General features: G+C 45.5%; 1 protein-coding gene across 1 annotated transcript in view; it reads left to right on the top strand.

Moving 5' to 3' along the window:
• Positions 1–20,587, top strand: part of aida (axin interactor, dorsalization associated) — a 75,277-nt gene that overhangs the window by 37,568 nt on the left and 17,122 nt on the right. The window contains 4 exon segments of the mRNA XM_038798970.1: positions 5,183–5,236; positions 8,352–8,406; positions 10,685–10,748; positions 12,570–12,673. Coding sequence (XP_038654898.1) covers positions 5,183–5,236; positions 8,352–8,406; positions 10,685–10,748; positions 12,570–12,673 — 277 coding nt within the window.

Genomic DNA, 20,587 nt, shown 5'->3' with positions numbered 1-20,587 from the left:
TGGTCAGCAGCACCACCCAGAGCTGCAGACTGACTGTCCGACCTCTCGGAATCTCTCCAAATCAAATTCGCCATCCGAGGGTCAGATGATAGCTTCCACAGAACATGGGAGCCATTCACCCAATTGTTCCGGGACCTGTTTGTGGCCAACGAACAAGCAGAAGAATAGCCAGGTAGCCACAAATCAGGAGAAAGTAACCAAATGATAAGAGGGAGAGATAGACCGGGGGGGGGGGGGGGGGGGGGGGGGGGGAGAGACAGCTAAACCTAAGAGGAAAGAAAGACGAACCACAGGAGGGGGGTGGGGGGGGGTGGGAAGAGGGAAGAGACAGGGAACAATAAAGGAGAACCAGGGAGGTGGGGGGGAGGCAGGGAAATGATAGCCAGAAGGAGGGCACGGGAAACGATAACAAACTTGGCATCTACAGGAACAGAGAACAAGGAGAATACAGGCGAAAGACGGGAAGAACGGCTGAAGCAGAGTTGAGCGCGAGACGACAACGGCAGCAAAATCCGTCCAGAAGAAGCAAGTGACAACACCAACACAATTACAGTCTGTACCAGCCTTCCCGGACAGGCGCCGGAATGTGGCGACTTGGGGCTTTTCACAGTAACTTCATTGAAGCCTACTCGTGACAATAAGCAATTTTCATTTTTCATTTCACATAACGGTAAATATATTTTGTTCAAAAACCCAATAAAAGAAACATTTGTTAAAAAAGTACGATTTCCCTTTCGTAAATCAATGTTGACTCTGTCCGATTCTGCCACTGTTTTCCATGGTCTCTGCTATGAAATATATTTTTTAAAAACAGGGTTAAAGGGACATGGGGAACAGGCAGGGAGATGGATTTGAGACCAGGAAGAGATCGGCCATGATCTGATTGAACGGCAGAGCAGGCTCGAAGGCTTGAATTGCCTACTTCTCCTAATTCCTATGTTCCTATGAGAGACTGCAGCATTTTCCCCACTACCGAGATCAGGCTGACTGGTCTATAATTCCCTGTGTTCTCTCTGCCTCCCTTTTTAAATAGTGGGATTACATTAGCTACCCTCCAATCTGTAGGAACTATTCCAGAGTCTGTAGAATCTTGGAAGGTGACACCAATGCATCCTTTAATTCTAGGGCCACTTCCTTCAGTATTTAGGGATGAAGATTAGGGATTAATCGGCCTTCAATCCCAACAATTTCTTTGTTCCTCATTATAAATTCCCCATTTCTGATTTCTGATTTGGCTTCACCAATCTTTTTCTCTCCACATACCTATACAAAAATTTATAGACAGTTTTTGTGTTCCCTGCAAGCTTATTTTGTACACTATATTCCTCTTCTTATTCAATTCCATTGCCTCCTTTGCTGAATTCTAAACTGCTTCCAATCCAGAAGCCTTCTAGTTTTTTTCTCTGGCCAATTTGTATGATTCTTCCTTGGATCTCTAAGTAAGTCATGGTTTAGCCACCTTTCCCATTTTAGTTTTGATCCAAATAGGAATGAAACAAAATGAAATGAAATAGCTTATTGTCACAAGTAGGCTTCAAATGAAGTTACTGTGAAAATGTCCCTAGTCGCCACATTAAGGCGCCGTGTTCGAAGAAGTTACTGTGAAAAGTCCCCTAGTCGCCACATTAAGGCGCCTCTGTTCGGGGCGGCTGTTACAGGAATTGAACCGTGCTGCTGGCCTGACCTTGGTCTGCCTTTCAAAGCCGTACGATTTAGGCCCAGTGTGCCTAACCAGTCCCCCTAAAATGCAAATGAAAATCACTTATTGTCACAAGTCGGCTTCAAATGATAGTTACTGTGAAAAGCCCCTAGGTCGCCCCATTAGGCGCCCTGTTCGGGGAGGCTGTTACAGGAATTGAACCGTGCTGCTGGTCTGCTTAGTCTGCTTTCAAAGCCAGCGATTTAGGCCCTGTGCTAAACAGCCCCTGCTGAACAATTGTTGCAGTTCAGCATGCTCATCCTTGAATGTTTGCCATTGCCAATCCTCCATCATCCCCAACTCGCGCCTCACTATCGTAGTTTCCTTTTTTTAGATTCAGGACCCTCGTCTCAGAATCAACTATATCACGCTCCATCTTTTTTTTCTTACAAATTTAAAGTACACAATTTTAAAATTCATTTAAGGGATTTGGGCGTCGCTGATGACGCCAACATTTATTGCCCATCCCTAGTTGCCCTTCAGAAGGTGGTGGTGAGTTGCCTTCTTGAACCACTGCAGTCCTTGAGGTGTATGTACACCCACTGTGCTATTAGGGAGGGAGTTCCAGGATGTTGCCCCAGCAAAAGCGAAGGAGCAGCGATTTATTTCAAAGTCAGGAGGTGAGTTACTCGCTGTAGGATTTCTAGCCTTTGACCTGCCTGGTAGCCACAGTATTAATGTGGCTAGTCCAGTTCAGTTTCTGATCAATGGTAACCCCCAGGATGTTGATTGAATTCATTTATTTTCCAATTGAGGGGCAATTTAGTGTGGCCAATCCACCTACCCTGCATATCTTTGGGTTGTGAGGGTGAGACCCACTTAGGCACTGGGAGAACGTGCAAACTCGACACAGACAGTGACCTGGGTCTGGGACCGAACCTGGGTCCTTGCGCCGTGAGGCAGCAGTGCTAATCACTGCTCCATTGTGCCGCCCATCACTCTTCATCTTGTTCTCTAGCTGGTTCCGCAACGCATTGGTCGAAAACAAAACACCCATTCCTCGGTACCGTCCTTGGCCCAACCTTATTCAGCTGCTTCATCAGTTACCTTCCCTTCATCTTAAGGCCAGAAATGGGAATGTTTGATGATGATTGCAAAGTATTCACCATTCATAACACGTCAGGTAATGAAGCAATCTGTGCTCGCATGCAGCAAGACCTGGACAACATTCAAGCTTAGGTTAAGTCAAATTTACGGCAAGCAAGTTCAAGGTTATGACCTCGCCTAAGATGAGGGAATCTAACTATCCACCCTTGACACGCAATGACTTTGTCATCATTGAAACTCAGCCTCCTCCCAGCATCAACACCCTGGAAGCTAGGGGCCAGAAGTATAAAATGGCCACTTATAGGTACAAGTGAATTAAGGAGAAACTTTGTTCCGAGTAGTAGGAATGTGGAGCTTACTCCATAAAGGAGTAATTGAGATCAACAGCACGGATATGTTAATGACGAGGCTAGATTTTCTTTCAGCATGAATTGCGCTTGGTGATGATAAACACATGAGAAAGAAACCTAAGATGCTTGTGTTATATAAAGAAAGATGGAGACTTTTGTGAAGAATAAACTGCAGCATGGAATGATTGGCTGGTTGCCCTGTTTCTCTTCACACACAACCAGTGCTGTATAAGTCTGATGAGTTGAAAGGCTGTACCATTTCTTTATTTATTCTTTTATGGGATGTGGGCATCGCTGGCTTGGCCAGCATTTATTGCCCATCTCTAATTGCCACTGGTGGTGTTCAGCTGCTGCCTTGAACTGCTGTAGTCTATGTGGTGTTTGTACACCGCAGTGCTGGAAGACAGGGTGTTTCAGGATTTTGACCCAGTGACAGTGCAGGAGCAGCAATATATGTACACCGCAGTGCTGGGAAGGCAGGCTGTTTCAGGATTTTGACCCAGTGACAGTGCAGGAGCGGCAATATATTTCCAAGTCAGGATGATGTGTTCCTTGGAGGACAACTTGCAACTGGTAGTGCTGCCATGTGTCCACCTAGATAGTAGAGGCCATAGCACCTGAAGGTGCTATACTAACTGCTGTTATTTTATTTCAAAGTCAATCTTCACTGCAGTTCACTGCAATTGGAGATGCTGATAATTAACAAATTCCTGTTAAAGTTTCAAATTGAATCAAGATTCAATTTCTCTGGTAGGAAAGATTGGAGGAGGCTCGAGTTGAGATGACACACTCACTATGTGGACTGTTTCTGTGGTATATATCTTATGTGTTTGGTATAAAATGGAAAACATGGGCAATCCATCTACATGAGCTTGATAGTTGCCATTGTGTATGTAAATTCTTAAGATGGAAAATTTTTGATCACCGTTGACAAAACCGACAGGTTATTGTGAACTGAAAAGCCCATTATCTCTGAATGCCAGGGTGTGAGGATAGGAAGCATTGAGGTCCACATCCAGCACAGTATAGTGACAGAAGTTGAAATCCAAGAGGGTGTGTCTGGTTTAGCTCACTCAGCTAAATTGCTGGCTTTTAAAGCAGACCAAGCAGGCCAGCAGCACGGTTCGATCCCCGGACAGGCGCCGGAATGTGGCGACTAGGGGCTTTTCACAGTAACTTCATTGAAGCCTACTCGTGACAATAAGCGATTTTCATTTCATTTAATTAATTTAAACTGCTTCCATCCCCACCCTAACATGTGAATAATGTTGGTGCAAGCAGAGGATTCATTAAAGTTGCACTGAATTACAGCCAGGTGGAGAAAATTGCCTCAACAACAGTCACAGCAGCCATGGAACATGAATGTTGTGTCCAAGCCCTGTCACATCCCTTCCATTCTTCAGATAAACTGTTAAACTGGCCCATGTTGGCCTGTTCTAGTGAGTCGAGTAGTGATTTGAAGGTCCTTTGGCACTATTCAAAGTACAAGGTCCTTGTCAAGTTAACATTCCACTCCCAATCAATATCCTGGGAGAGCTTAATTAGTTATTCATTTCGATACTACTTGTGAAATCTTGTGTGGTTTTTTTTATTCGGTCAAGGGATGTAGGCATCGCAGGCTGTGCCAGCATTTATTGCCCATCCCTAATTGTTAATGGGTCTGGACCAGTGGGTCATGTAGGCCAGACCAGGTAAGGATGGCAGATTTCTTTCACTAAAGGACATTAGTGAACCAGATGGGTTTTCACGACAATCGATAATGTTTTCATGGTCATCACTAGATTTTTAATGCCAGATTTTTATTGAATTCAAATTTCACCATCTGCTGTGGCGGGATTTGAATCTGGGACCTCCGAGTACTCTAGGTCTTTGGATTACTAATCCAGTGACAATATCACTATGTCACCGCCTTCCCCTTTGAAATGCATTTCAAAGTAGTTTGTAGTTTAGCTAAGGTATCTAAGGATTTGTATAAATGTCATTCTGCAGTAATCCTCTTGTGAAGACTGTAATAAACATTCAACTTGTTCTTGTGCTGTCCTGTCTCCTGTCAAAAGGATCTAACCGTCCTATTCCCTTTTCACAGAAAACGCTCGGCAAAATAGCGACTTGCCTTGAATTACGAAGCTCGTCTTTGCAGGTGCGACTTATTGGATAACTTCGTAAATATGGTAAGAAGTCTTACAACACCAGGTTAAAATCCAACAGGTTTGTTTCAAACACTAGCTTTCGGAGCGCAGCTCCTTCCTCACCTGAGGAAGGAGCTGTGCTCCGAAAGGTAGTGTTTGGAACAAACCTGTTGGACTTTAACCTGGTGTTGTAAGACTTCTTACTGTGCTCACCCCAGTCCAACGCCGGCATCTCCACATCATAGCTACCTTCGTAAATATGAATTTTCATTGAATTTATTTTGTGATATTCCGATTTCTGTGAGCTGTAGAAATTCGGTGACATATTTCAGACATGGAAGTTTGTTCAAATGAGTGAAATTATGAATTATTCGTGATCCATTACACATACTGCAAGAAATAGGAGTAGAAGTCGACCATATAACCCATCCAGCCAGCTCCACCATTGAGTACGATCATGGCTGACCTTTGGCTTCAACTCCCATTTTCCCACCCACTCCCCATATCCTTAATTCTCCGAGGCACCAAAAATATCACAGAATCCCTACAACGCAGAAGGAGGCCATTCAGTCCATCAAGTCTGCACCGATACTGAAAGTGCGCCCCACCTAGACCCACTCCCCATCCTACCCCCATAACTCCACCTAACTGTTGGACACTAAGGGCAATTTAGCATGGCTAATCCACCTATCTTTTTAAATTCATTCTTAGGATGTGGGCTGGGCCAACATTTGTTGCCCATCCCTAATCGTCCTTGAACTGAGTAGCTTGCTCAGCCATTTCAGATTGGGGCACTTAAGAGTCAACTGCATTGGAGGAAACCTATGCAGACATAGAACATAGAACAGTACAGCACAGAACAGGCCCTTCAGCCCTCGATGTTGTGCCGAGCCATGATCACCCTACTCAAACCCACGTATCCACCCTATACCCGTAACCCAACAACATCCCCCTTAACCGTACTTTTATTAGGACAACTACGGGCAATTTAGCATGGCCAATCCACCTAACCCGCACATCTTTGGACTGTGGGAGGAAACCGGAGCACCCGGAGGAAACCCACGCACACAGGGGGAGGACGTGCAGACTCCACACAGACAGTGACCCAGCCGGGAATCGAACCTGGGACCTTGGAGCTGTGAAGCATTTATGCTAACCACCATGCTACCCTGCTGCCCTTTATTTAGAGGTTTGTCCTCGAACACGCCATACTTAGTCTTCAAATGCTTTTGAAGTTGTGAGGGTTTTTTTTAAATTTAGAGTACCCAATTCATATTTTCCAATTAAGGGGCAATTTAGCATGGTTTATCCACCCAGCCTGCACATATTTTGGGTTGTGGGGGCGAAACCCACGTAAACACGGGGAGATTATGTAAACTCCACACGGACAGTGTACCGAAGCTGGGATCGAACCAAGGACCTCAGCACCGTGAGGCAGCCATGCTAACCACTGCACCACCATGCTGCCCTGGGAGAAAGTGCAAACTCCACACAGACAGTCACCCAACATGGGAATTGAACCCGAGTCCCTGGTGTTGTGAGGCAGCAGTGCTAATCACTGTGCCACCATGCCGTCCAAAACCTACCTATCCTAGCCTTAAATGTACTCCATGATGGAGCATCCTCAACCGTCTGCGGTAGAGAACTCCAAAGATTCACAACCCTTTGTGTGAAGTAATATCTCATCTCAATCCAAAACGATCGGCCCTTATTGTGCAACTCCCTGACCGGGAAGAACAATCTGTGTCTTGTTTGCCCTTTCAAGCTCGTTCAGAATTTTATAGATTTCAGTGAGGTTAACATCGAAAAGGAGGAGGTATTGGGTCTTTTAAAAGATGTTAAGATAGATAAGTCTCCTGGACAGGATGGGATTTACCCCAGAATACTGAGGGAAGCAAGGGAGGAAATATCCTCATTGGCTACAGGTGAAATCCCAGAGGACTGGAGAATAGCTAATGTGGTACCCCTGTTTAAGAAAGGTAGCATGGATAATCCTGGAAACTATAGGCCGGTGAGCCTCACGTTGGTAATGGGTAAATTATTGGAGAGAATTCTCAGGGACAGGATTTATACCCATTTGTAAACAAATGGATTCATTAGGGCAGATAAACTATTTCAGAGTGTTGAGTAATCTACTAGTTCTAGGCTCAATGTCTAGGCTCAATGGAAGTGACCAGAAGGATGTGCATTTCCTTTGTGCATTCAAATGTACCTTTGTTTTTCTTGCACTTTTTGCTCTCTTGTGCATAGTCACCTTAAAGTTTAAGCCTGATAGTAAAAGGATAATCGTTGCCCTACAGGATGACCCTGCAGTTGTGATATTAGTGGAAGAAAAACAAGGGCTTGATTTGACCAAAAAGATTTTGAATTAAGCTTGTGGTTGAGTATATTTTCTGCAAGTTAGACTATTTGAATCCGTTGTTTTAGTAATTGCTGCAGATATCCATGAGTGCAGTACGAAGGAAGTGCTGTACTGTTGGAAGTGCTGTATTCCAGATGAGACTTTAAACTGAGGCCCCAAACAGCATCCTCAGGTGCATGGTAAAGATTCCATGGCAGTATTTTGAAGAAGATGACAGGAATTCTCTTTGTGTCCTGGCCAATATTTATTATTAAAGCAGCACGTTTAGACACATTATCTGGTTATTTATCATTATTATTTGTGGGTTTCTTTCTCTGTGCAAATTGACTACCGCATGCCATTGCAACAGCGAACAAACGTCAAAGGTACTTGATTAACTGTGAAGTGCTTTAGGACATTCTGAAATAGTGAAAGCTGCTACTATCCAGGGGCAGGTTTAACTCAATTGGCTGGACAACTGATCCTTGATGCAGAACAAGGCCAACTGCGTGGGTATTCTCGTACTGGCTGAGGTTACTGTGGCGGCCTCACCTTCTCAACCGTGCTCCTCGCCTGAGGTGTGGTCCTCGGATTAAATCACAACCAGTCAGCTCTCCCCCTCAAAGGGAAAAGCAACCTAGATCATCTGGGACTGTGGTGACATTACTTATATCAAAACAAGTTTGTTTCTTCTATTTATATTTGTACTCTCAGATGTATCACAAGAATTAGATGTTTTATGACCAGAATTGACAGTTCCTTTTTAATTTTAAAATTTTATATAGACAGCACAGACTCAGGAAGAATTCAAATTGGAAGATCTAAAGACATTAGAGCCAAGTAAGTATTTCTTGTATCTCATGAAATAGTAAAGAAATGTGTGTTGTCCTGCAACTAATAGAAGCAAACTGTCTCTCTGGCCACATGACACCTTTGGTTAATTTACTCATTCATATAATGACATAGATGGAAATAATTTGGGCCAAGTAAATCTTTGTAAAGATCTGATCTGACGATTTGTAGTGTGACATTCAGAGAAGTAATTTAACAGGATAACTTTGGGCATATGTCATTTGATCATATGGATTTATATGGTCTCACCCCACCTCAAAACTCTGCTTGTCTAACTCTGACCCTCGACTGCCAGCCATGCTGTGTGTCACCAAGGCCTTTCATTTGGAATCCTTCCCATAAGACATGGGAGCAGAATTAGGCCACTTGGCCCATCGAGTCTGCTCCGCCGTTCAATCATGGCTGATATTTTCTCATCCCCATTCTCCTGCCTTCTCCCCATAACCCCTGATCCCCTTATTAATCAAGAATCCCCTTATTAATTCCCAAAACCCCTTTCTTCTCCACCTTCCCAAAGGCCATGACCAAGACTTTTGGCCATCTCCCAATATCTCTGGCTGAACATCAATTTTTTATTACTATATCTCAATCAGATATTTCAGGGTGATTTTCTCCATTAATGACACAAATATACCACATTATACTTCACCTTGGTTCATGGAATAAGTTCAGCTGAATAGGGGCATTCGTTTCTTTCAGAGAAGCAAGTAGATTTTGCCCTGTACACTACATATCTTCTTGCCTTTGACATGACTTCTGTTCCCACTCTCTTATCAGAGACCATTCTAGGTGTTGACCATAATTTGTGAACTTGCTTTTCCAGTTTATATCCTTGCTCAAAAGGTACGGTTCAATTTGAAATTGTGCTCTAGATTAAACTTTCCTATTCCACTCAGCTTGTATAATTCTACAGGATACCTTCTCATTTACTTTTAAAGACTGAAATATCTAACCATCAAACCTCTCATCGTCCAGTCATATAATGGGTCCTACATTTAGCTTCAGCAGCTCTGGACTTGGGAGTGGTTGGTATTCAATGTTTCCCACAGGAAAGTATGGATAAATGGATGCTGGATGAGTTCAGGGTTCAACATGACTGATTTTCTCCATCCAATTGGAAACAATTATGCCGTGGGATCTTTAACATAACCTGAGAGGGCAGACTAGACCTTGGTTTAATGAATTTGTGAAATATAACACTGCCTACATTGCAGCACTCCATCAGAACCTAATTAAGTTCAAGCCTGGATTGCATGTCCAGTGTTTGGATTGAGATTTGAACCCATAACATTCAGACTCAGAAGCAAGATTGCTGCCACTGAGCCAATCTGGCTCCATTTGAAACAATGTACCAATCATTGTTGCCTCTTCTGAGGATCAGAGTCTCTCTTGCAACACTTTGGGCTTCTCCTTATCACGCCTCATTGCTAATAGCATTGCCCTGGAATCTATTGTCATATTAGAGTTGCCAGGGGTTCATAGAATTTACAGTGCAGAAGGAGGCCATTCAGCCCATCGAGTCTGCACCGGCTCTTGGAAAGAGCACCCTACCCAAGGTCAACACCTCCACCCTATCCCAATAACCCAGTAACCCCACCCAACACTAAGGGCAATTTTGGACACTAAGGGCAATTTATCATGGCCAACCCACCTAACCTGCACATCTTTCGACTGTGGGAGGAAACCGGAGCACCCGGAGGAAATCCACGCAGAAACGGGGAGAACGTGCAGACTCCGCACAGACAGTGACCCAAACCGGAATCGAACCTGGGACCCTGGAGCTGTGAAGCCATTGTGCTGTCCACAATGCTACCGTGGGTTGGAGAGTAGATTGTCTGCTTAGCCAGGCTTTCTCCTGAATAGCGAGAAATTAATTAGCATTCCTATAACCCTCACTGTTGGATGATGTTCCCAGTTTCAAATGTTTAATTTTCATTGAAAAGGTCCTCTTCGTATTTTTGTTCATATAATAAATGAGATGTCAGTGCTGACCAACCATATCCTTCAAGATGAGCCTTTTGTGTGCAAAAGCATAGGACTGTGACAGTAAATGGAATAAAACTGGACAACAGAAATTCCATCCTGCAGGTTGAATCATTGGCATTCATGTTTCTACATTTGCTCCTTCAACACAATGCAAGGGCTGGCTGGTAAATCCCTGTTTGAGAGATCCTTGAACACAGTTACAGGGGCTGCAGATTAAATCCCTGTAATTACTACAATTCTGCTTTTAATAGTAGACTTTTTTTTTCTTTTTCTTTTACAGTTATAAAGAACATTCTTTCTTATAACAAAGATTTTCCTTTTGATGTTCAACCTGTCCCTATAAGGTAAATCATTTAATTTGAATACTTCTCCATTCAAATTCTTTATTCAAAATAAATAAACCATCTTGATAATGAGTTGCTTCTGTTCTGTTTTTTTTATGGGCATGCAATTTTCCAGCAGAATATCAGGATTTGTTCGTGCTTCTTCATGCAACAGGGTGCGAGCTTGCTTTTCATCTGCTTTTTAATACATTTTCTGCTGTGTCGGCTGATTTCCATACTCTTTCCGTGAATAACTGAGATTATACTTCATTTTGCTTCATGGCTGAGTGAATCCTAATTGTGCAGTGTAAGGAACCTAAATTTCTCTAACCACTTAACTGGTGATGTTGAATTGCTGTCCCCAATTTAATGTTGTTTGTTGAAGTCAAATAGCCACAGATTCTAAACCCAAGTTTAGAATAATCTTTTCTTCATCCCAACCCTTTTTTCTCATAGCCACATAAGAGCATGAAGTTCTGGATTGGTGATGAAAATAAAGATTATTTTGAAAACTCCTGCATTGTGCTTCTCTGGCTGTGTCTGAATACATTTTTTCTTTTTATTTAATATTACCTACCAATAATGTTTGCATAGAGGATACTTTCCTCTGTACGGACAGATTTCTGTCTGAAGTATAATTCCATAGAGGTGTCATGTCATTTGTGTCACAGATATGTACTTTAAGAGGCTGATTCATGTGTGAACCTTGAAAACTGTTAACTGTGGCTCGCATCACAGCCAAGCCCAGTAGTGTCCATACAAGCATAAATTCTAGCTGGGGTTCCTAGGTAGCTAATGGGAGCAAGGAAATCTAGCTTGCTTCCCCCTCCACATTTAAGCTAGACACACTGAGGTTGGGGCGGCACGGTGGTGCAGTGGTTAGCACAGCTGCCTCATGGCACTGAGGACCCGGGTTCGGACTCCGGCCCTGGGTCACTCTTTGTGTAGAGTTTGCACATTCTCCCCATGTCTGCGTGGGTCTCACCCCCACAACCCAAAGATATGCAGGGAAGGTGAATGGGCCACGCTAAATTGCCCCTAATTGACAAAAAAAGAATTGGGGACTCTAAATTTATAAAAAGAGGCACTGAGGTTAATTTGAGCACTATTACTGCCAGGAGAGATTAGCTAACCGAGCCTGGCACCTTCTGGTTTGTATTGCTCACTGGATTAAATCCATTGGGTAGTGGGAGGGGAGCAATGTTTTTACATCAGTCAGCTTCACGGCATGGTAGCACAGTGCTTAGCATGGCGCCAGGGACCCGGGTTTGATTCCCGGCTTGGGTCACTGTGCGGAGTCTGCACATTCTTCCCGTGTCTGCGTGGGTGTCCTCCGTGTGCTCCGGTTTCCTCCCACAAGTCCTGAAAGACGTGCTGTTAGGTGAATTGGACATTCTGAATTCTCCCTCTGTGTACCTGAACAGGCGCCGGAATGTGGCGACTAGGGGCTTTTTACAGTAACGTCATTGCAGTGTTAATGTAAGCCTACTTGTGACAATAATTAAGATTATTCAGTAACCCAAGTGTTTGAAGCAATTTTAAACAAACAAATCTCTCAAACAATCAACAGCAGCAACAGTTTCCCACAGACAGGAGTGACTTGGTATTGGAGAGAATTTGAAAGGCTGAATCGGCAATGTTGTTGCATAGTTTCTTAATTACCTAGGGAGTTATTTCACTTTAGGCCTTCACTAAGGCACATGCATAACAAAAAGAAATTTACCATCTGCTCAATCCTACATTTTACATTTAGTTTTAATGCCCTGTAGTATTCAAGTTAATTTTGCTTTGTTTCTGAGGGGCGAGAAAGCATCACAAGGTTTGGTTCTTATTGTGTGGCAGGAAAATCTTGGCACCCGGAGAAGAGGAGAACTTGGAGTTTGAGGAAGAAGAGGAGGGTGGAGCTGGAGTGGGGTCGCCTGATCTTTTCTCCACCAGAGTTCCAGGTTGGTTTCACTGATGGTACTTTTGTACTCGAAGGCTTGTAGCTAAAGACAAAATTGTGCATTCTGCAGTGGTTATGTCAAACTGTATCTTAGCCTTGTGCAATCTTGAAGTTATCATAAAATTCAATTTGATTATTTGGTAACTGGACCATGAAAGGTAGTCAGATGTGTTTTGAAAGTTTAATTGTCATTGTCTTTACTTCCAAGAACTATTGAAATACCAGTATAGTATGGATGCAGAAATGAGCAGCAGTTACAGAAAACTACACAAGTTCCTTGTGGTGATACTGAAACTCGCACAAGCCTGCGATAAAATGGTGTCACTCACGCACGCTCACACTTGTTAAAGACATCCCTACATACAATCAAATAGGAATATGCTTAAAATAACATTCTGTAACACTTCTTCAAATTCTAAACCCCTTAAGGAAAGAAACATAATGCCACTCATGTCTTAATTATACATTAGTCTTTCAGGAACTCTGTGACTACGTTGTGAACTATGTAGAACCACTGGTGACACTGTAGACATTGTTGAAGTTTGGCTCAGTTGAGCTGAATCTGAGGGCACAGGAGTAGATTAGGTGTTTGTGAATGAATATCCTGTATCCACTCACGGAGTAGAATTCACTGGATGCCCCAAAACCACTTCCTGTCAAATTTCAACAGCAGCATCTCCTTCTGCTGTAGCACTCAGAAACTTAGCCGTCTCAGAGCTGTGGTATGGACAAACGTGATCTTTGTGTCTGCGATTGACTCTGCCATTAATTAGTTTCAAACTACAGATAATGGACCACTTTGGTTCAGAATAACTCCAGGCAGCCATCATTGGGTACTGTCAATTCCTGATATCATCTGGATTAAAATGCCTCTTCTGCTTTTCCTGTCTCCTTCCTTGTGGTGAATGTAACTTAGTAATTCACACTGTATTTACCAATACCATTGTAAGCGCAGTAGCGTTATCCGACCACTAGGGGGTAGCTCTGGGAATGCTCAGGAGTTTGTACAGGGCTCCACCCTTGGCTCTGCCCACGACTCCTCCCCCTGGACTGCTGTATAAATACCTTTATCCAGAGCCAGCCTGCAGTTCATCGAGAGTTCAACGGGTAACAGGCTGGCTCTGTAGTAAGTAGATTAAAACCGCTGTTCATATCTTAAAGCACGTGTTTAGTGAATTGATGGTTCCATCAATTTAATCGACTTACGAACAGTCAGGATCGATCATGGAATCAGCCCTCAAGCCTGGACGCCTGGAACTCGACCCACAGGATGCAGAGGCTAAAGAAATCTTCTTCCACTGGCTGCGGTGCTTTAAGGCCTACCTGGCAGAAGCTAGCACAGCCGAAACAACAGAGGAACAGAAGTTAAGTCTACTGCATGCGAGGGTGAGCCACAGAATCTCTACGCAACTAAACTCAGCCGGTTCATATACTGCAGCGCTAGCGATACTCGATAAGATGTATGTAAGGCCCATTAACGAAGTTTACGCACGCCATGTGTTCACGACTCGCCGCCAGCGGCCTACAGAATCACTCGCCGAATTTTTAAGAGAACTCAATAATCTATCGAATGACTGTAACTATCAAGCAGTTACCGCGGCTGAACATAGAGAACTTGCTGTACGCGATGTTTTTGTAGCGGGCCTCAGGTCTAATTATGTGCGCCAACGACTGCTGGAAAGGGGGCCCAAGACTTAGAAACAACTGCGAAAATTGCTACCATGATGGAGGTGTCCTTCCGCAGCCTCTCCTCGTTCCCCGCGGACCCCGCGACCCAATCATGGGCCCCCGACCAGCGACTCCCCCAGGCCTGTGCCACGCGGCCGCCCAGCCACCATGCTGCCCCAGCCAGCCACTATGCTGCTCCAACCTGCCATTTCTGCGGCCAGAATCAGCACCCGCGGCAGCACTGCCCGGCCCGCAACACGACCTGCAGCAGCTGCGGGCGGAAAGGCCACTACACAAGAGTGTGCCTCGCAAAAAGGGCCCCAGCTTCCAACTCCCCAGCGGCACGAAGTAATCGCTCCCCAGACCCGCGGGGCCCGAAACGCTGCGGTTTATGCCCCGACCCCGTCCCCTCCCGCCACGTGCGATCCATGGGGGCCGCCATCTTGGCAAACCTCCACCACGCGGACGACCACGTGCGACTCATGGGGCCGCCATCTTCCTCACCACCCGCCACGTGCGATCCACGGGCCAGACCTGCATCTCCACGCTCGGACAACTCATCAGAGCCCGAAACCTGCCTTTCTCCAACGAGGAGGTAAAAGCGGTCACCAGGGACTGCCCGATCTGTGCGGAGTGCAAACTGCACTTCTATAGACCAGACAGGGCCCACCTGGTCAAGACTTCTAGGCCCTTTGAACGCCTCGCGATTGATTTCAAAGGGCCACTCCCCTCAACTAACAAGAACGTTTACTTTCTAAACGTCGTAGATGAGTTCTCCCGTTTCCCATTTGCTATCCCGTGCCCCGACATGACCTCCCACACAGTCATTAGGGCCCTGCATAGCATCTTCACCCTGTTTGGTTTCCTCAGCTACGTGCACAGCGACCGGGGTTCGTCCTTCATGAGCGATGAGCTGCGTCAGTACCTGCTCAACAAGGGCATTGCCTCGAGCAGGACTACCAGCTACAACCCCAGGGGGAACGGGCAGGTGGAGAGGGAGAACGCGACGGTCTGGAAGACCGCCCTACTGGCCCTCCGGTCTAGAAAGCTCCAAGTCTCCCAGTGGCAGGAAGTCCTCCCAGACGCGCTCCACGCTATTAGGTCCCTCTTATGCACAGCGACCAATCAGACCCCTCACGAGAGGCTCTTCATTTTTTCCAGGGGCACTACCACGGGGGTCTCACTTCCGGCATGGCTGAGGACACCGGGCCCGGTACTCCTGAGGAAACACATCAGGGCGCACAAAACCGACCCCCTTGTTGAAAAGGTGCGCCTGCTCCAGTACGCATTCGTCGAGTTCCCTGACGGCCGTCAGGACACAGTATCCCTCCGGGATCTGGCACTCGCCGGATCCAGCGCCCCCTCTACCCCCACAGAAGGACCCCTCACCCTACACCCCATGCTGCCGCTCCCGAGCCCACGAGCTCGCTCCACCAGTTCCGTGCACCCGCGCTGGCCAGCCCCCAGCGCCCCCAGTCCCCGGTCGAACCAGAAGAGTATGAAGCTCGGACACAACCCTCCCTGGAGTCCGCCATCGTACCCCAGCACACAACACCCATCCAGCCACCGCAAGAGGCTGCAACCCCGGTGCTCCACAGATCTCAGCGGACAGTTCGACCACCGGACAGACTTACTTTGTAGACCACCACCCCCGCCGGACTTGATTTCTTTTGCAGGGGGTGAATGTGGTGAATGTAACTTAGTAATTCACATTGCATTTACCAATACCATTGTAAGCGCAGTAGCGTTATCCGACCACTAGGGGGGGGGGAGTAGCTCTGGGAATGTTCAGGAGTTTGTACAGGGCTCCACCCTTGGCTCCGCCCACGACTCCTCCCCCTGGACTGCTGTATAAATACCCTTGTCCAGAGCCAGCCTGCAGTTCATCGAGAGTTCAACGGGTAACAGGCTGGCTCTGTAGTAAGTAGATTAAAACCACTGTTCATATCTTAAAGCACGTGTCTAGTGAATTGATGGTTCCATCATTCCTACACTCGCTTTAACATCTCGATGTAGCCGATCCAGGTGACACTTTGGCTTCCTACCCAGCATTTTAATTGGTGAGATTCCTGTTGTCATTTGTGGTGTGATCTAACAATGGAACAAGAACCATGAGAGCTCACTTCACGTACCTGGGAGTGCAGGTGCCTCGGGACTGGGCCCAGCTCCGTAAATTGAATTTTACAAGCCTGGTGGACAAGGTCAAGGTGGATTTGTGGAGGTGGGATGGCCTTTCCTTATCATTGGCAGGCTGGGTGCAAAGGAGTGTGGCGGTAAAGATGAATGTGTTGCCATGGGTTTTGTTTTTATTCCAGTGTTTACCGGTTGTCTTGCTGAAAGCGTTTTTTTTATGGGGTGGAAAGGTTGATTTTTTTCATTTGTCTGGGCGGGTGTAGCGAGGAGTCGCAAGATGGTTCTTCAGAAAGAGTGACGGTCAGGAGGTTTGGCTTTGGGTGGTGAATGTCGAGAAGGTGTAAGGGCTGCGGTAGGGAGCAGGAGGCTATGTGGGTGAGGATTGTAGGGGGTCTGGGTTCCAGGCGCTGTTTGTCCCGGGGAAATATTCGGGTAGTCCGGTGATGGTAGCCACGCTGAAGATATGGAAACAATTTTGGCAGCATTTTAAATTAGGGGCGGGATCGAAGCTGATGCTGATCAGAGAGAATCATGTGTTTGAGTCGTCGAGATTAGATGCTAGGTTTTGTGGATGGGAGAAGGGGGGGTGAAAATGAAGGATTTATTCTTGGAAGGGCAGATTGTGAGTTTAGAGGAATTGACAGAGAAGTTTAGTGTTCCACGGGGGGAGGCCTTTAGGTAGATACAGGCGCGGGATTTTGCAAGGAACATTTTCCTGACGTTTCTGGTGACACTGCTCGCATTGTTGGAGTGGCTGTTGGTGATGGGGTGGGGGTCATCTCGCTGATTTATGAGAGGATTCTGGAGGGCAGCACGGTGGCCAAGTGGTTAGCCCTGCTGCCTCACGGCGCCGAGGTCCCAGGTTCGATACCGGCTCTGGGTCACTGTCCATGTGGAGTTTGCACATTCTCCCCGTGTCTGCGTGGGTTTCACCCCCACAACCCAAAGATGTGCAGAGTAGGTGGATTGGCCACGCTAAATTGCCCCTTAATTGGAAAACATAATTGGGTAATCTAAATTTATAGAAAAAAAAAATGAGAGGATTCTGGAGGAGGATACGGCATCAGAGGTGGTGAAGGCCAAGTGAGAGAAGTTCGGGGTGGTGCTGGAGGTGGGGTTGTGGTGTGAGGTGTTGCGGAGGGTAATTGCCCCAACCACGTGTGCGAGACTGAGGTTAATACAGTTAAGGATAATGCACAGGGCGCACCTGATGAAGTTGAGGGTACTTGTGAGCGGTGTGAGGGAGGTCCGGCCAACCATGTACATGTTTTCTGGTCTTGACCGAAGTTGGTGAAATTTTGGGGGTCTTTTTTCAGTACCGTGTCGGCAATCTTGCACTTGGACCTGGAACCCAGTCCCCTAGGGGCCATATTTCAGGCTTCAGACCTGCTGACAGGAGTGGACGTTTTAGCCTTCACCTTGCTAATTGCTTACAGCCATGTCCTGTTGGGGTGAAGGTCAGCTTCTCCGCCCCGTGCCTCAGTGTGGTTGGGAAACCTAGTGGAGCTCCTGTATCTTGAGAGGATGAAGTTCACCTGGGGGGGGGGGGGGGTGATTGATGGAATTCATTAAGAGATGGGAACTATTGATTCTTCATTTTATAGAGTTGGTTACCGACAACTGCTGTATATGGGGGGTGGCTTCTTTTGTTACTTTCGTTGGAGGATTTGTTTCATGTATACAATGTTAAAAAAACAAATATGTTTTTTTTAAAGAACCGTGAGAGCTTAGTTCCTAAAGTATCACCAGGCATTTTCCTCAATCCTTCTTCCAGTGTCTGTACAGTGTGATGACTGGAAGACTTTAAGAATATTTGATTCTAAGTATTGGGCAATTTAAGGATTAAAAGGAGTTTGAGTGTTTGACTGCAGTGGTCAGTTTGCAGGGCCTGAGTGCTTTTAGCAGCCAGCAGGTGATATTGACAAAGGAATGTGTTTTTCAGTCTGGTCTAATGGACTGTGGTTTAACTGGGAAAGTCTTTGGGGAGTTAATGTGCTTTCTGCTGCAAAGATAATTTATTTTCCAGCTCGGGGAGATGAGGTCATTGCTGGGGGGAGCCAAGGAATGCAGAAAGACATTTTGAAAAGCTTTCGAGAGTCAGTTTTTGGAAAAACTTTGGAGAGAGGAGTTGAATTCTGACCTGCCTGACATGGAGTCCACAATTCTCCCACAGTAAAATAGATTGAGAGCAGTATGTTTCTTGTTGTTTAATGGAAAATTGAGCAGCAGTATTTAAAGGAGTAATTGTAAGCTGTTCTTTTTAGGTGATGTTGAGAAGTTTAATATTGTATTATAATAAAGTTTTGTTTAAAAATAACCAAGCTCTCTTTCTTCATGCAATCATTCCTGGAGCGAATTATTCTTTCCGCACAGTCTTACAAATAAACTAAAATATTGGAGATTTGGTCCAGTATGCTATCCAAGCCACTGTTGGAGTCTGGTCTGAGACCATAATAGCTGCTCGATCTGATAAACCAGTCAATGCTGAATAATAAGGAGCTGTAAGTACATAGCATATCCCATTTCTTTGCACAAACTCTTGGAACAAATCAGTGTAAATGTTGTCCCTTTATCAGAAACAAGAGATTCCTGTAAGCCATGAGTTGCAAAAACTTGGCATAGCTCCTCTATCGTAATGGGTGCTTTAATATTGCTCATGCTGCGTACTTCTAACCACTTAGAATGTGCATCCGTGATACCTAAAAACATATGACCCATAAAAGGCCCTGCAAAATCCACATGGTCTAGACCAGGGTCGCTCAGGCACTCCCAAGGATGGAGGTGTGCTGGTGGTTGCCATCCTTTGGTTTATCTGACACACAAAACAGCACTTTACCTTGTTCTCCAAGTCCTGATCCATATTCGGTCACCATCATACGACCTGGCTACATTTTCCATTCAGGAAGTACCGGGATGAGCCTCACTCACATCAAACATGTAGGAGGGCTCCTCTTCCTGCTCTGCTTTCCAGGTGAGGCATAGCAGACTGTGGCTTCTTTGTATTTGAATTTCCCTGTCCAGCCTTTGACTTTGGCTCAGCACTCCAGCCTTTTTGTTGCAATTGTGAGACAGCAGCCATAAATTTGCAATGTTTTGCATCGTGTCTGCCTCCACACTCGAGGCATTTCACTGTTTATTTGTTGGATGTTTTCTTGCTTGATGTGCTGTGCCCCACCATTGGCCTTTTGAATATCTTTTACATTGTTGGCAGCCATCTCCATGCCTGAAGAATCCTCCTAGAGCCTTTTTGAAGGGCTGTGTAGCTTCTCCCAACAAGTGATGTTGTATGCTGCCTTCATTAACACCACAGAATAATCTGTCCTGGAGCATGTCCTCTAATACTTACCTCAAACATTCACTGCTCAGAGTTCAACAACAAAGGTAGCTACAGACTGTTCTGTCTTATGAAAAGGCTATGGAACTTAAAATGAGGGTTTAGGATTCTGAACGAGTGCAACTAAATCTACAAATGAAAAGTATCCCGGGTTCTGTGGTGCTGCCAAATGCCTCATTAGCTTGTAGATTTTCCCCATACACACTCTGATGTATTGAGCACTGTTTAGTCTCATCTGCAATTCCATTCACCAAGAAAAAGTGTCCCATCTTTCCACATATTCCATCTATCCTCGTAACCCTCCACAAAGCCACTGATGATCCCGAACATAGCCATGACTGCTGACTCGTTCTTTTGTTGGTAAAGCCACAAAATCTCGCTGGTTTAATGCTGTCGGCCGCAGTTCACATTGCAAACTAGCTACTCACTGTACAAGACTTCAAGTTGCCATGCTGAACCTCAAATTGTTCTTGTCCCGTTTAATCCTCATCGCCAAAAAGTTGTGGAAACATGACCACGAATGGTAGTCAAAGGCTTTGTAAAAATTCAGTCTTATAAAAAATATTTAAAATAGTACAGCAAAGACGCAGAAACATGCAGCAGTTATACGCAATATACAGCTCCTCATGGCGATACTGAAAACCATGCTACCAATTACATCACTCGGGCATACTCAAACTTGTTACAGTCATTCCTGGATACAATCAAATAGGAATATGCTTACAATAACACTCAACAGATTCTCCTCATTCATCTCTCTACCTCTTCCCCCCCCCCCCC

Source organism: Scyliorhinus canicula, chromosome 6 (assembly GCF_902713615.1).
Source record: "Scyliorhinus canicula chromosome 6, sScyCan1.1, whole genome shotgun sequence".
In the NCBI taxonomy this organism is placed as follows: Eukaryota; Metazoa; Chordata; class Chondrichthyes; order Carcharhiniformes; family Scyliorhinidae; genus Scyliorhinus; species Scyliorhinus canicula.
The sequence above is the reverse complement of the archived record's forward strand: the minus strand, read 5'-3'. Positions and strand labels throughout refer to the sequence as shown.